The 17,388-nt window shown below is 43.0% G+C and overlaps 1 protein-coding gene across 2 annotated transcripts in view; it reads left to right on the top strand.

Annotated features, from left to right (window-relative positions):
* The window catches only part of GRK5 (G protein-coupled receptor kinase 5), a 213,834-nt gene that overhangs the window by 56,761 nt on the left and 139,685 nt on the right, over positions 1-17,388 (top strand). For both annotated transcript variants that reach the window (XR_010622786.1, XM_065746392.1), the window contains exon 2: positions 9,654-9,749. Coding sequence is in view for 1 of the 2 variants with exons in the window: in XM_065746392.1 (XP_065602464.1) it covers positions 9,654-9,749 (96 nt within the window). In the remaining variant the exon portion in view is untranslated. The remainder of the gene's footprint in view (positions 1-9,653; positions 9,750-17,388) is intronic.

The raw sequence follows: 17,388 nt of genomic DNA, 5'->3' as shown, positions 1-17,388 counted from the left end.
TCTTCCTCCACCTGTTTCATCTTCCTGGCACCATCCACACCACAACCTCCTGCAATGCTGCAGCTCAGTCCATGTCCACACATTACCTCTTTCCTCCAAAGCCAAAGCATGTGCCTATAGGGCCTTTCCTCTCTGCCAGTCCATCACTACCACTGACAGATGCTCACTCAAACCAAGCATTTTGGGGGTGGTTTCACCCCCTTCTCCATCTTCCCTAACCATTTGTCTAGGATTACTTTGTGCTTTATGCTTACATCTGCATGTGAGAATCAGTCCAACTTGGTATTCCACAGGAGAGCCAGGAACATGAACAGGGTTCTTATCTGCTTTTGTGGTAAAGAAAAATGTGGCTGGCCCTGAACTCAAACAGGGAATGACTCAGTTTAGGTCAAATTAAGATTCTGTACATTTTTTCCAGGCTGATTCTGAAAGCAGAAGTGCTGAGGTATCACAGCTGAGATGCTCCTCTAATGCAGTTCCCACAGCATTTTCACACCTTCTGTGACTGATCAAATGTCTGAGAAGGTCTGAGAGAGAAGGATGGATCCAGCCAGACATCACTGCCACGGCCAGGGAAGGACACTTCTTATGGTTGTTGAGCTATCTTTCTGCACTGAGACCAATGGAGTGGTCATGTGAGCCACTAAAAAAATACAGAAATTCCTTGGGATAGAAAGGTACCAGACTCCTGGCAATACATCCTTAGTGCCTTCCTAAAGCATCCACATCAGCTCCTTTGCTGTGCCAGGATCTCTGGTGGGATTAAATATAGGAGGAAAGATAATAGCAGTGCAGCAATTTGGTAGAGAACTTACTTGCGTGCACAGGCAGCACGGGGTGGGGGAGGGGGGTGGGAGGGCTGCAGCACCACCTCAAATCAGGCTCTGCACAGACCTGTGACCTGTGTGTAGCATCTTGAAATTCGGGGGGTCTGCATATATGCCTGCCAGAGTGCAGAGCCGAGTGCCTTCAGATGGAGCATCCAGATGCTTGATGAGGGTTTTGATCTTCTTTCTCCTTCACGGAAAGTCTACACAGTTTCACTTTTCTCAGAAATAAGCCATCTAAATAGAAAGAGCTGTTATTGCTCTCTCATGCTGTTATTTATGTATGGAAAGCAAAACACATCTGGATTTCTGAGTTCTTATCAGAGCATCTCAAAGCTCGACCAGTTTCACCAATTAGGTGGAACTAATAAATCAGTCAGACCTAATAAAACAGCCTGTCTCGAGTCACTAATTTTTCTTGATGTTTACTGAAATTCTTTTCTTTATCCCTGTTAGTAAGTTTATTTAGGTGAGGACTAAAAACAGAAAAGAACGTAATTCTCAGAGCCTGGCCACAGTCTGGTGATACGAACGCACTTGAGTCCTCACCTCCTGTCCAGCTGGATCTCCTCCCCACAGTTCAGAAATATTTCTTATAAAACTCAAATGTCAGGAACACAGGGGCTAAGTTCTTTTTTTAGAGACTGCAGAAGTGTTTGCAGGAGTAAAAACGCACACAGCTCTTTGACAGGGGCAGAGTGAACCTGCACTCAAGGCTCAGAGCTGGGTCCTCTCCCCCTACAACTGGCACCAGAATTTTCAGAAGAGCCAAAGCCTACGTATTGGACTGTGCCAGGTCCAGATTTCCGTGTGTGTTCCTCCAGCCTGTCTTGTGCTGCCCATTTTGCCATTGTGTCTCAGCATTAAAACTGCAAAATGCAGAGCAGCAGTCGGCAGAGCCTTTTTGAGCTGCTTGGCATTTCATTGTCCAGCAAGGACCTGCAACAATACTTTGACTTTAGAGACCAGAGAATATTTAGGCCCTAAGAATATTTATGTTGTTTGATGAGCACCTCTGAATCCAAGAGCACCATACGTGTTCCTGGGTAAACTAAAGGGGCAATGGGCTGTACGTGGACTGTTTGTGGAGTGGAGTTGCATTTGCAGGGTTGGGCTTTGAGGCTTTGGTTAGCAGCTTGCATACACGTTATCAAAACAGGATAATAAATATACAGAACAGGTCATAAGTTTAAGAAGCCATTGCTTAAGGGGCAGTTCCTTCCTGGAAAGATGTTATCAAGACCTATTCAAGAAGGTTTTCTGGAGCTGGGATTTGCATTCTTTCTTTGCTAGAATGGGAATTAAGTCTCCTACAGACAACGTCAATGACAGCTGTGCAAATTAACTTAAGGGAACCAGTAAGGAATATAGGATTTTGATTCACTGGAGCATTCATATATGGGAGGACCACATCCTTGTTCCATTCTCATGTGCTTCAAAACATGAGATGGTTGAGAACATTTCTGACAAAAGCATCTTCCTTTCTGAGAACAACGCTTTGTTAAAAATGAAAGGGTTTACAGGAAAGTGTCTACTTAAAAGAAAGATGCATTTGCTTTTTCTACCTTCTTTTTGACAATATAGAAATATCATTTCAACAAAGTAAAGAATGTCATTTACCTTACCCATTTTGTTCCAATGATATATCTTAATACTCTGATATGTTCTGTGATAATGTTTTGACATTAGAGGACTGAGATGACTCAATGTTATCAAAACGAAATGGTTTAATGTCTTTGAATCAGAATTTTCTAGAACTTTGAAATACTGACTCAGCTCCAGTTCAGGGAAAATACTCCACTCAGATACTAACATTCTTAGCAGGGTGATAACCTGAGTTTCCAACAGCTGTTTTTAAAAGGCTGTTCAACCATAGAGATCACCAATACTGAAATGTTATAGGCAAATATTATCCTGTTACCTGCATCATTGATGGACAAAATCTCCCTGTACTCCTGGGTTCAGTTATCACGGTCTCCTCCTGTTCCACCAGGAGACCTTACATGTTTAAAACTAGCTTCCCAAGGAGTACAGTGGCTCCAGATTAATTTGTTGTGTTTTCTCTTCTGCTGTTGTTGCCAACTGCAATGTCAAATACTATCCAGGTGCCTCTCAGTTTGAAGCCGTCAGCCCAGTTCACCCTAACAGCCTGTGAACCCCTCAGTATCTCAATACATTCCAAGCATAGCTGATGTGCCTGGTTTGTGCCAGTAGCTTTGCTCACTTTGAGATCAAGAATAAGAAGTTAAAAGTTTGGGCTCTGCTTAATTTTACTCTTTTAGATGGTAGCTGGTTTTGTTTTTATAAGATTTATTAGTGCCTTTTTTTTTTAAGTCTTCGTATTTTGTATCTTCTGGGTTATTTCTGTTTGTGGCACAACAGCCAATGATCTTTTTTGGCTTACTTATCAGCTGCAGATAGGCACAATACAGTTAAAATACAGAGCATTACAAGAGAGTCCAGCCATATCAGACAAACTGAAGGTGCTTACCCAGGGGAAAATTCAACAGTATTTGGGGGAATCACATCACCAAAAAACTTCCTCTTAGCATGCCTAGCAGAGAGGCATACGCCCAGCATGTGTGAACTGGCCCATAAAGCCCAAAGATAACTCGTTGAAATAATCTCAAATGTGCATTAAAACTGCCCAGTGGAGGATACAGGCAAATGGATGTGGAGTACCCCACTATTTTGAATTCCCAGTTGAGACCAGCAGAAAAGAAGAAAAGATTAAAGTTGGCTTTTTTCTTCAACTGTGTTACAAACCCTTCTGTGTGCTCTGACTAGGCATGAGGGGAGCTGCTGCAAAGGCTGTTTTATATTCCTAGAGTAGTGCCAGTATGGCCATGGCATATGAGAATCCAGCCCTGAGGTCCCATTTTCAAAGGCTAATCTCAGCTTCCTCTGTTTCTTCAGGGCAGTTGCTGTTAATAAAAGATAATACTAACATGCACATTATTAACATACAAAATGTGTTATTAAAATCAAGTTTCAGTCACTCATAGGTATTGCAGTTCTACTTGACTTCTTTTTGAAATAATTCCTGCCATAAATATTTATTTTTGAACAATGACTTCTGTAAGCCAGCGTTATGAGAACTTCAGATGTCATTTGTAAACAAAGCATTTTGCCCTGTGGTGTGCTGGTAACCAGTACGGACTGCAAAGCCAGCCTGACTGCTGGAGAGAACTTTGTGTTTTTGCTCACGAAATTCCCATCTCTGTGGTTCTGGAGGCTTGAACATGAACTACATCTGCTGTTTGTTTCCAAAAAAGCAATAGGATGGTTTACGCAGTGGTTGTCAGGCTTATGCATTTGTGGCAGCATGTGGATGATTTATGTGCAAACATGCCGTGACAGTGGGGAAGACGGGCACGAAACTGTTATCATGGGCTGTGACTGTTCTCAGAGTCATGTTCATCAAAAAAGGCTGCAAGAGATGGAGACACATTAGCATCAACAAGAGGAGCTGTGAATGTGATTCTTTTTTGAGGGCGTTTTGTGGACTTTTTATTGGATCTTCAAAATCAGTGCCCCTAAAGGCTGCTTTGTAGAAACATTGTCTTTCAGTGGGTGGTGGACACTGACCTGCTTCGAAAACCCAACTTTGCTGCCCAGGTTAGTCAGGAGTGTCACTGAAGATCTTGGAAGGATGAAACAGTTCCTATTTTATTTTTTTTTTTCTCCCAGGTGAAAAGGGCAGGGCAAGGGGCAGAGAGCAAGCTATGTCCTTCATTCTTTGAAAACAAACCATTTGCAATTGCTAGTGTAACTGAGTGCAGCTGGGACTAATAAGAAACAAGAATGAGCTTCCCCATAAAGAAGGATGGATATGTTTGTTTTAGAGGCTGGCTGCAGGAGCAGAGATATGCAAACGATATGGAGAACTCACAGAGAAAACTGATGGGCTGATGAGGTTTATTCATTCTGCCTCACTGGGAGGAGATGCTCCAGGAAAATATGCAGTTCTGTGTGTCAGTTCACTATTATTTTTCTTCATGAATACGTGGTTAATCTCTGGGGCTCACACCCATGGGCAGCAAAAGGGTACTTTCCAGAAGCATAAGTACATTTATACATTTAGATAGCAAGTACTCTAAGAAAAAACAAAAAACAACGTATTGGAAGCAGTGTGCCTTCATGTTTTGTTAGCTATGTCTCATCAATACGGTAAAGAAGAAAGGTCTTGCCTTCCACATACTTAAAAAAAAAAAAGTTAAGGCCTCCTTGTGAAGCTGCCTGTACTAGACAGACCATTTGTGTTGTCTAATGTGGCAAATCCTATGTGCTGATAACAAAGAAGTGTTAGGAGGGAGGTGTGGAGAGGCAGGTGGATGGGTAGCAGATAGCTGTGGAAATTCTGACAGTGAGTAAAGGAAGCCTGGCAACAGGAAGGGAAGAATTTCTTTTGTAGACTGAATGAGAAAAAGGGATGCTAGCCATGACTTCTTGTTTTGTGTGTGTTTCGCTGCTTTCTTGTGCTGTCTGTTCAAGCCCTTGCAATTGGAACACGCAGAGCTCTACCCCTTTGCTGGGAAGGACTAGGATGAGATCCTATCTGCTGTTGCAAAATGGAAGATACATAGTCCTCCATCGTAGATCTGTGGATAGTTTACTTTGATTGCAGATAATACAGTTGAAGGCAGTGAACTTGAGTGGGCCAGGTCTGACAGCACAGTGTGAGGCAGGCTTATTAACTTGAACAGGAACGGAAGGAAAGTGAGAAACCACCTCATCCATGCTTAAAAGCCACATGGCATAGTGGAACAAGGTAAGAAGGGAATATGTTACAGGCATGATGCTGGAATGGCTTCCCCTATCCTTGTGTTTCACTCTGTAACATGTAATGTTACCAGCTGAGCAGAACTGTGGCTTGATCATGCAGCTAGCAGGGTTGACAGCCTTGAGGCTTTTGCTCCTAGCTCAATCCCTGATTTCTCCTGTCATTTTGGACAAGACACTTAGTATCTCTCTAGTTTAACAATAAGGAAGTACTTTTTTTATTTTTATTTTTTTCCCATCTCAGGGTATTAGGAGAGTAAATATATCATAACCAATGGAGGCAAAAAAAAAGTAGGCACCTTAGGCTAAGAGTTGCTCCTGCTCCCAAATGTTTTACACTTGTGCTTTTCCTTATGTCTCTCTCCTTGCATGCAGAGATCTGAGCTAGATCTGCTATTGGACATCATAAGATTATATGAAAAATACCATGTATTTTTCAGTAGGGAGGATGTAGAGTAAATGCTTTTGCTTCCTGTAGGACTGGTTGACATGTTAGAGAATTAGATTCAATCCCTAGTTTGCAATTGCTGGGCTGTTAAGTGAACACAAGGGAGTAGAGCTGATATTTCCTGCTGTTGCTGGGAGCTCACCTTTTGTCATCATCAGCAAGCCAACATTTTAAAGCAGTCAGCCCCTCCAGGTTGGTGTGATGAAGCTCACATATAAAACATGGCACATCTGTCAAGCTTTGCTCTGAGAAGCTGCCTTGAAGACTGCAAATCCTGTCCAGAATAGACAGTGCAAAGGCAGCAGTCAAGACTGTGTGAAAAGCTTCTCTTTGCAACCCTGCGCAGTTTCTGCCCTGTTCAGAGAAACCTCCCCTTTTAACTTTTAGCTCTGCTAGACAATTTACCCTATCTCAGCTGTCTCACTGCATTATGTCCTTCAAACCCCCTAGAATTAACGTTTGGAGCCATCAGGGTTTGCTGGCTCCACAAGAAAAGCTGAGAGCAGAAAGGTCAGGCTGATTAAAGCAGTTGATCAGAATCTTTAACATAAAGATGTCACAGGCAAGATAGCAATGCTACTTCACGCTCAGCTTAGAGCAAATGATTCATCAGGGGGGCTGCTTAGTTTTGGAGGATGGCCACAAAAGAGAAAGCACTGCCTATATCAATCACGGTTGTAACAAGGGACCATTGAGCCCTTCTCCAGTTTTGATGAAAATTTAATGTCAGAAATGCATCATCCAATACAAACATATCAATATATATGTTACAGAGCGTGGAATTTAAAAATATGCTGGCTCAGATTGATAAGATCATTTTCTCTCTGTCCCAGTCTCAGAGTTGTCATTTAGAGCAAAAGGCCGTTGTGCTGTGCTCCGTATGGTGCTGCCACAGATGCAACCATTTTGTGGGTACTTCTGTAAAGGTGGCTGGAGAAGCAGATGTGCTCCAGTCTTTGGCCTACAGTTAAGGACTTCAGTGGGTGAAGAAAGACCTGAAATGAGCAAATGCAGCCAACAGATTATTTCATCCTTTGTCCAGAAATGTCTGGAATTATTGTTCTTGCAGGCAACACTGCCCAACAGCTGAACATCACCTTTTCTTGACTCCAATGCCTGTTGGCATCTTAAGCAGAGAACTCCTGCCCCCACCCTTATAGCACCCTTCTCTGTCTGTTACTTGACGAGAGGAAGGGACCCCTGCAGCAGGAGAGGCAGCAGGAAGAGGTACGTGTTTGTGGAGGTGAGGTGAGCCAATCTGGCAGCCTGAGGAGCCTGATATCCCGACTGGAATCACGTGGCTGTCAAAGGAGGATCACTGCTTTGACACCAGGCCTGCCATTTCCTTTTCTCCATGCCCTCTTCTTCCTTCCCAGCCCTCCCCCTTTGCCAGTAAATATCTGCTTCATTTATTTAACTCCCATGGAGGTTTTGCAGCAAGTAGCAAAATTCAAAATTTACAAGATAAATGAGTATGAGGAAGAACATGAAGCAAGAGCTCAGGGAAAAGGATGCAGCCAAAGGGAACGACTGAAGTGGAGGAGGCAGGAATTCCCAGATAAATGGTCTTTCCTCAAAGAATGTGAGAAGGGAGGGGCAGAGCACGTCAGTGCAGAGGGTGAGATGTGGGACCAGGAGCACAAGGGATGTGCAACAAGGGCCATGGTGGTGAGGGAAAGAGGGGAGAGAGCCATGCAGGATTGTGAGCTTTTAGGGAAAACAAGCAGTGGAAGCACACTGTGGGATGCTTAATCCCACCCCTGCAGTAACTGGGGACTAGAGCAGAGTTGGGCACTCCAGAAGAGTTGATGAACAGACAATAACAGTGTTCCCAGCCCACAAAGTGCTTGGAGCCTTGGAGCATCCCTTGGTGGGGAGACAAGTGATGTGTGCTGCAGGAACAGGGCAAGACGGCCTCTCCAGTGTCATGACTGGAGGGATGGGAAAGGAAATGACCTTAGCAGCAGTGCTTTGGATGGAGTGAAGAAGGCAGGTTGAGGAAGATTTCACTACAGACCCAAAGAGTGCATCTGTGTTGCATAATGCTGTGAAGACACTCACAGACCACTGCACTTTACTGGAGACCAGTTCCTGGAAACAGCAACGTAGCTGTGCTCCTGATAATCTAAACAGGCCAGTTCCTTTGCCAGTAGTGCAGGTAGCTCTGTGCTACGTTGCATGATGCAGATACACCATAAACTCCTGTCAATAATGGGTTTAAAAATAATTTGAGGCAAGCTTTCTGATGACAAAACCATTGGTCACCGAAAATGAAGGAATAAAAGCTGAGGTGCAGAGAGATCACTCCAGCGACAAAGGTTACTTTGCAGGATCAGAAATGCCCCACAGAGAGCAATCGTTTCCAGGGCTCATGTTTTCTTTGTAATGGTCTGTTACCTTTTGAGTCAACATACTCCTAATTTAGCCTGCAATATCATGTAGTACCCAACACACTCTCAGTCTGCAATTGTGACTCTACCAACCTCTCTACAGAATTAACTCAGCTCTGGATTAGTCATTCAACGTGCTGTGCATGTAAAATAGACTCCAGTGAATCAAATTTTGTGAGCGGGACTAAATTGCAGTAGATACACTGACTCTGAGAATTGCAGACTGCATCTGGGCATTCAGGCTCAGAGGGATAGTTGCTATGAGCAGGACAGACACACCAAAGACCCTGGAAGGAAACCACAGGCCCAGTCTGCACCTTGTTCTCTCTGCAGCACTGCTGACATGGTGGCTGCCCCTTCCTGGGCTGCAAGAGTGGGGCAGGAAGGGCAGGCAGGAAAGAGAAGCCAAGGTTGGAATAAAACACCTTGTCAAGGTGCAAAAAAGAGAAATGGTAGTTTAGAAATGTCCTCTCAGTCTGAGCTCCATTAGAGCTGCATGCCCACCCAAATTTGGTGGTGGAGAATGCACGCAGCATTTTGGCCTGCATTAAGCCTGGTGGGGAAAAAGGAGCCTGATTCTGCCAGCAGTGCATCCTCCAATAGTCCCAACGAGGGACCCTGTGCATTGCAGGGGACTTGGACTAACATCTTCTCCAATTCAAATTATCAACAATATGATTCTATGACTCTTTATCATGGAAGATATTCTACTGTATATTATATATTACTATATATATAACACGTTCCCACTACTGTCCTCTCTCTGAGGAAAGTGCTTACATAGCAGTGACTGACGTGTGTACCATCAGCTGAATATGCAACATGAAGGATGGAAGATAAGTCTTCAGTTTCCGGTCCTTCTTTTGGGGTGAAGTCAGGGTTCATCCCAAAACCAGAAGGAGATTGAAAAGATGTGAACCATAATTTTACACGGTTAATGGACTCAAATGTCTGTAAATTGTATGTTGGAGATGCTAAGCTCAGACACTACCATCTGAACTGGGTCTGGTGGACTACAAGCCCAAATCCCAGCCTTTACCAACCCAGTTTTCTGACAGATACCACTTCCTTGGGACATTCAAACAAGCCAATTCAATCTGCCCATCTACCCACGATGTCTCAGCTTCAGTTATTAAAGATACTCATAAGAGCTGTGATTGGGCTGGTGAATTCTGGAATCTAATCCCAATCTTTCTTTCTCTGCAGGAGGTGGAGGGAAACGCAAAGGCAAAAGCAAAAAGTGGAAGGAAATCTTGAAATTCCCTCACATTAGCCAGTGCGAAGATCTCCGGAGAACAATAGGTAAGAGCTTAGATCTCTTTTCTTGAAGTTGTTGCATACATAAAATGTGCTGTTAAAACTGATTCATCAGAACTGCATTAAATTTACTCATTAAATAGAATCACTTTAGAAATGGTCACGCAATGTGTATAGCTCCTCTGATGCTGCCGTGCACACTCAACATTTTCTGGCATATGGAACATGTGCTTTGAATTGGTACCTTCCAGAGCCTATATAGCTATAAAAGGGCATGCAGAATGAATCCCCTCACTGTATCCTGCACTGCCTTGTAGTAAGTCGCTCTTCATTAGTGAGGAAGTGAGACTTTCATGAAAGCAATGGGATTGCTGATATAGTTGAGGGTTAGTATTAATTATACACTGGGTATGAAGGGGCAATCACTGTCCTTGTGCCAGGCAGATTTGCTCAACAGTACCACCCTGAATTGATATCACACTACTGTCTTCTTCATGCAGTGTTTTAATAGGACATATAAAACATGTTTGTTTGTTTGTTTTTATTATTTTATTGATGTGGACCAAACACTGCAGATTTGGGAAGGGAGCTTGCAGTGGCCATTTCCTTAGCACAGCATTTCTCCTCCTCATACCTGACAAATTTCAACATTCTTTTGACTGCTGCCTTGCCAAGGATAGCAGGCATCTCCTTGTGAAGTGTCAGTGGAAAGCTCAGTTTTACTGATCTCTCTGCAAGAGATTAACTTCAGCAATTTGAGATTCCATTTTTTCCACTACTTTGACATAAAATCCAGACACTGACAATATATGAATGAAAGGCAAGAAACTAACAACTGAGATAGTGAGCATCATAATTTATTTTACTTGGGTGAATTCCTGGGTTCTGACTGGCAGTGCCCTGGCAGTTTACATTCAAATTTCACAGCATTTTTATGGAGAGAAAATATGTAGAATGTTTTGAAACTCTTTTCATGGTCTCCTTCAGGAAATTTTACTTACCTCATCTTCTGATGTAGAGCTAAAAGGAGGAAAGAAAAAGGAGTGAATCAGAAGAAAAGAGAGTAGGTTTTTCCTGCTCATGTGGCCATTTAGCCTCTCTGCAGACATACAGAAACTGGAACAATTCCTAAATGTAGAGGAAGCAAATTTAACTTAATCTATTCTAATTGGCATGGGGAATTCTCTCCACTGTCCCGTTGATCTGAGTTGTTACAGGGGAAATCTGCACTGTATGAGATTCTTACTTTTTGCTGATATGATTTCAAAATTAGTAGTTTTTTAAAAAGTCTGCAAATTATTTCTGTTTCTGAAATGCTGTTTCTGACATTTTTGGTGGCAGCTTTTTCCTAAATGTAATTGGTTTTGTCTCTATTTATTTGTTTGTTTGTTTATGAATGAATTAATGGGTTGAAGAAGTAGCAGATCAAAACCCTGGGAGATGCTCCTGGTGAATATGGCTTCACTGCAATGATAACCTGTTGACTGGGAACTGCAGCAACTGATTTTTACATAATGGTCCCAGTCCTTGTTCTGTGACTCTGACTTACATGTTTAGCCCTCCCATGGAGTTGGGTGTGATTACACAGAAATGCAATGCTGCTAAGCCTGTATCAGGTTATCCATCCTTGCTGGTGCTACCTCTTGTCAGGGAATTTGGCCAGGGTTGAAGCATCTCAGACCAACAGATGCTGCTTATAAACTTCCCCTTGTTCATACAGTAGGTCTGACACATCAGGTGAGCCAAATCCTCTGGGTCTATAGCACTGAGTCATTTACACATGTGTGGTTGATCCAAGGCACTCAGGGTGATGTGTGGGGGAAGATTATCTTCCACAGCAGCTCCCTTGGCTTTGACACAACTTCATGTGCTGTTTTCTGCAAGTCCTTTAACAAGATCACAGGACTTCAGGTGACAAGGTATCTTCACAGGTGATATTACAAGGGAATATGTTGCACCACCCTTCTTGAGTCACCTGCTAGCTGGACTGATCTATGACTTGCAGTGAATCCAGCTGCATGGTGTGTCTGCCATCAATCCCTTCCCTGACAACTTCTCAGTCTGCTGGTCAGTGCCAACCTAATTTGATGATGAAATAGAGACCACAGAGAGACTTGTTTCGCCAATCTGTAAGAAAATTGGCAACCAACAGAGAAGAATGATTTTATACAAGGAAAAGGACACAACCTCAATTCAGTGTGTTTAGGGATCAAGATAAATATTGGTAGGTTCTGCTCACCCTAGAACTCTTTGCTGTGTGTCAGCCTCACAGCACTCCTGGTCAGACAGTCTTGCCACTTTGCCACACGTTAAAAAAAAGCACACTGCACGAACCAGAGGATTAGGCTGCTGAGGTTTTGTTCTGGATACTTCCCAAAAGCCTCCGTGGAAAAGCTCTGAGTGAGAATGGGACGGACCAGACCTTTTCTCCCTTTTGATTAGAGCTAACATTAACTGCTGTGCAGACAGGCTCTGCTTAATTTAATGTAGACGTAAGCCATGGGTAGAAAACACTGCTGTTGTTATTGTGGAATAGTGCCTACATGCGTGTGTAAATGCCCGTATTCTGGTGTAATGACATGTGTGCTTTTGCACCCCACTAAGATATTTTGAAAAGAGCCTGTGTCCTAAAAAAATAGTGTGGTGTGAAAAGAAATCTGTGAAAAACAGGAAGGCTGAAATAAACCAAGGGTCTGCGACCTGTGTTGACACAATTATGAGTCAGTTCATACCTTTCGGTTCCCTCTGTGTTTACAGGAGGCTCTGTGTTTGACTATCCATCATCTGGTGTCTTACTGAAAGGCTCACTTAATAAAATCCTTTTTCCCCCTCTTTCTTGTGCACAGAAACAAAAATCAAAACAACAAAGAGTAGCAGTGTCTTTTGATAAATAAACAAAACTTGGAAACGTCTTTACTAAAAATGCCATATAGCCAAGGAGCTTTTCTGCTTTCTTTTGTGTCCAAAGCTCAGAACACCCTTTCCAGGGAAATTCTGCATTCTCCATTGTGTGCTAATTAGTGGGCAAGTGGCACAACAGGGCAAGCTTTCAGAGGGATACCACATGGATGCCTTGCCTGGCCTCTGAGAGAGGCTCAGCTGTTTGCTGTGTATGGCTCTGCTTGCAGCCCCCCTCCTGGCTCTGAAGGCAAGCTCCATAAAAACAGGTAACCTTTTCTAGGATAACCTTGGTGTTAGTAGTCCTTTCAATCAATGAGAACTCAGCACAGGTTTTGGGGTGACCTGCTGAGAGAAGCTTTGTAAAGAAAGACCTAGGTGTTCTGGTGGACGACAGTCTGGCCGTTGGCCAGAAGTGTGCCCTTGTGGCCATGGAGGCCAATGGTATTCTGGGTAAATTAAAAAGGAAGTGGTCAGCAGGTCAGGGGAGGTGATCCTCCCGCTCTACTCTGCCCTGGTGAGGCCACATTTAAGCTAATGTGTCCAGTGCTGGGCTCCCTAGTTCAAAAAGAAAAGGATCTCCTAGAAGGAGTCCAGCAGAGGGCCACAAAGACAATAAAGATCCTGGAGCTTCTCCCACGTGAGGAAGGGCTGGATGTCCTGGGTCTGTTCTGCCTGAGGAGAAGAAGACTGAGGAGTGATCTGATTAATGTTAATAAATATCTAAAGAGAGGTGGGAGGCAAATGGATGAGGCCAGGCTCTTGGTGGTGCGTAGTGAAAGGAGGAGCTATGGCCTAAAACTTGAACATTGGAAGTTCCAAGCAAACATGCAGAAGACCTTCTCTCTGGGTAAGGGTGACAGAGCACTGGAACAGGATGCCCAGAGAGCTGGTGGAGTCTCCTTCTCTGGAGATATTCAAGACCTGTCTGGACCCCTACCTGTGTGACCTGGTGTAGGGAGTCTGCTTTAGCAGGGGTTGGACTTGGTGATCTCTGGAGGTCCCTTCTAAGCTCTGCCATTCTGTGATTCTGTCTTTCTGACATTAGTGGCAGTGAATCAGTGTTATCATTGGTATAGGTGTCAATGGATCCTGTTAGGAAGTGGTTTGCTGCTACCTTACAAATTCACAGATGGCAGCTTTGCAAAAGAGACGTTTCAAGGGAAGGGAAAAAAATATCAATGTGCAGCCTTAAAAATTCTTTCATATGACAAACGTGGCATGACTAGATGCCACAGGTTAGTGATACCCACTAGTTTAAAGGGCATCAGTAAAGAAAAATCAAGAAGTTGTAATTTTAAAGGCCAGAGTGTCTTTTTGATGATAAAAGATTGTGGATGTCTGTGACTATTTCTGTATGATGCAAAAGGTTCTGTTGGTTAAAGTGTGGAATTTTTATTTATTTTGCTCAGACCCATTCTGGGCTTTTTTTCTTTCATAAAGAACTGCTTGGCTGAAAGACTCGATTATTCCGATCTTTGGCAAATTTTCATTCGTAACTGTCCAAACACTATATAATAAATCAAGATTTTTTTTTTTCCCATATATTGAAGTTTGTGGGGAAACTGCCTTAGAATGTGTCTTCTGTTTGTTGCAGGGAGTGATTTGTTGCATTACTGCAGAAAAGCTTAACTCCTTCAGTCAGGGAGGCTCCGGGTATGTGTTGTATTCTGGCAGATGGATAACCCTGATGATATTTTTTGCTAAATTGTTCAGTAAGATTTTACAGTCAGAAAGATCACTTCCAAATTTTGACACATTTGGCTTTAAAAGGGGAAAAAGTACTCCCAGTGTAATTTAACCTCTTCTGTGATGTTTGAATCCTGCTTATTCAGGGTAAAAGAGCTTGAACTTCTACTTCTGGTGGATTCTTTTCAGTGTTGTTAAAAATACCCTTCTGTGTGAGAAATGCTGTGAAGAGATGGTGAACTGAGTAAGTGGGGCAACACTGAAGGCACAGAGCTCACATGTTCACTTTTTACAAAAGCTGGCTCTTTTTTCCCCCTTTGTTGTATCAAACTTTTTCAGTCAAGGACCTTCACCTATATGATCTTCTTTAGTCACTTTTGATCTCCCTGGAGGCTCATCAGTGCTGCTGACACTGCAGTGAAGTTTAGATCTGCCCAGCTGAGCTTTTCCAGGTAGACAGCATAGGTTCACGTAGCAGGCAAGCAGCAAGCAGCAGTATGTCCATCAGCGACAGAGAAATGCTTGACTATTTATCCAGCCTCCTAGGAATGCTTTGCAGCCTGCACTGAGCTCCATCCTGTGGCAGAAAGGCTGCTACTATACCCCAGTTGTCTCATGTACAGTAGCTTCTGCACCTCTGCTCTGCACCACAATTCAAGGGCATCAAAAGCCCAATCAGATCAGAGCACAAAGAAACGGCCAGTGTTCCCTCCACCAAACTCTTCAGCCCTGATGTTTACAGTGATTAAAAAGCAAGATTTGGAAGGTCCTCGAGCCCACAAATAGATCAAGGGAAGGAACTGCAGCTTTCCTGCTGTAAATAACTCCACAAGTGCTTATAACTAAGTTATAACTTCTGTGATAGTATCTGAATACTGCCCTAAAGGCTGGTCACATTTTTTTGGCCAAAAACTAGAGGTTGAGTTTTTGAGAAATATGTTTTTGTCAAAAGTATCAGCTTTCCTTGGGGAAAAAAAAAAGAAAAAAAACCCTTACATTTTTATTAGAAGTAGTAATCCAGCAAGTAGTTAGGATTCTGGGGAGTGAAATAGCAGAAAAGGGAGATGTCTCCTGTTCTCCCTCTAAACATGTAGGCAGATGGCTGGCTGTGTGGGGATGATGCTGGTGGTGTGTACGCACTGCCCCAAGTTCTTGCACACCCTAGGGGAACTGGAATCAGTGGAGTAGAAAATATCTTATAGTAAATACAGCAAAAAATCAGCATGTTGTATCATGGCTTTACTATTCATTGAAATATGTTTACAGAGAAATTCAGGAAACTGTGAACTCTTCTCTGTATCATTTAAGGTCCAAGCTGATGAACAGGTGCTCACAAATAATTTTTTTACACACAGGGAGTCCCTTGTGTTGTTCAGTTGATGCCAGATGTTCTTTTAATTACAGTGGTCAGATCTGAGCTCTGTATGGGTGTACATTTTCCCACACCAGTACCCTTAGCTAACTGCAGCATAAGATACTTCAGTCACTTTCAGCAACAGTGAAGTGGTAACTTGCCAGTGTTTTTGTATCATCCAAGTGGAAGCTCCTGATGAAGGTTTGTGCTTATGGCTAGGGGACAAAGCAAGGCTCCTTGGCTACTCTGCTTGGCTCTGTGCAAACTGCACTTTGTGCACCTGCACTTGGGGCAGCCCAACTGTGCTTCTGTGGAGCAGAAGCTCTCTCTGCATGAGTTGTCCTCCATGGGAGGAGCACAGAGGGAGAGAGGAACCCAAGAAGGACTGAGAACAAAACTGGAAGAACTGTTGAAAGCTGTGGGTAGGATTTATTGCTCTGGAAAAAGTTATGCAGATTTTCTGGATAGCATCAATGGAGAAAAAAAATCCTCAAACTGATTTATTTCTAATGAAGAAACAAAGTCCTTCCCTTTGACACTCTCTGCTCTGAATGCTTCCCTTCTGTTCCACCCTCTTTTTATTTTTCTCCTTCCCTCCTTCTCTCCTTCCCTTCTTCCCTTCCTTCCCTCCTTCCTTCCCTTCCTTCTCTTCCTTCTTCCCTTCCTTCCCTTCCTTTCCTTTCGCTCTCCCCATTTCTTACATTTCTGTCTTCTGTAGACACAACTATCCCCTATCCTTGAGCGAAAAGGTCTCTGTTGCTCCTTCAAAGCATGGCTTACACAACCTTTGCAGCATGGACCTGGCCTTCAGCAGTACCCTGAAGTTTCTTGGATTTGATGTGCTGTCCCATGTCATGAAATCATCTAAATTAAATTAGAAACTCTTCAGCGACGAGAACTGGATGTGTGATACTGTTCCAGCCCATGAAATTATATGGCTGACGTCAAAACCATTTTGTTTGTTTACAAACCCACAGTCGGTTCAGTTCTTTTCTTTAAAATCCTTCAGATTCAACTATCATGCTATCATAAACATAGGTTTCTAGTGCTCTAATGATGAACAAATAGAGCAATGTTTGGTGCCCTTGCAAGATTAGCTGTATCCAGTTTATGGCAATGAGTGGAATTCAGAAGCTTTCTTTTTCTTTCCAGTTTTTCTAATGCCATCACAGAAAGTATGCAAAAAACAAGCTGTTTTATGCATCTAGTGAGACTCAAGACTAACACTGGGAGAACAGGCTGCTTGCAGGCTGCTTGTACTTGACATCTTCCAGGACGGGAAGGGGATGCAGGGGAAATGAGTTGAAATGATCTCAGCCCACATTCTATTTACAGAATTTATTTCACAAGACTTAATCCATTAAGCATTACCTTGGCAGTGGCAACCTAGAAAGAGACCAAGAAAGACATTGCTATTCTCCATAAAGAGCAGGCAGCAAATCCACATCTGCTTACCAAGCATTGAGTCCACACTCAATGAATAGTCATTCAACAGAAAGCCTCCTAAGGTATAAATATTGTCCTTAAACCTCCGTGTTTTTATTTTGTGGCAAAGACTGCAGCAATGAAGTAGTCTTCACAAATGAAGAAAAAAAATACCACAGTGCACTCTGAATTATTTCCAGAAGTTATGACAGAGATATGCAGAAAAAGAATTAGAAGGGAGCAGATCCTTTTAAAGAGATCATTTCTTCTCTTAGTGAAAATAGAAGTAGATATTGTGAGCTGCGGGGCTTTTCATTA

Source organism: Cyrtonyx montezumae, unplaced genomic scaffold (genome assembly GCF_038088225.1).
Source record: "Cyrtonyx montezumae isolate F1298 unplaced genomic scaffold, pur_monq_1.0 scaffold_4, whole genome shotgun sequence".
Lineage (NCBI taxonomy): Eukaryota > Metazoa > Chordata > Aves > Galliformes > Odontophoridae > Cyrtonyx > Cyrtonyx montezumae.
This window is presented reverse-complemented; position numbering and strand designations above follow the sequence as displayed.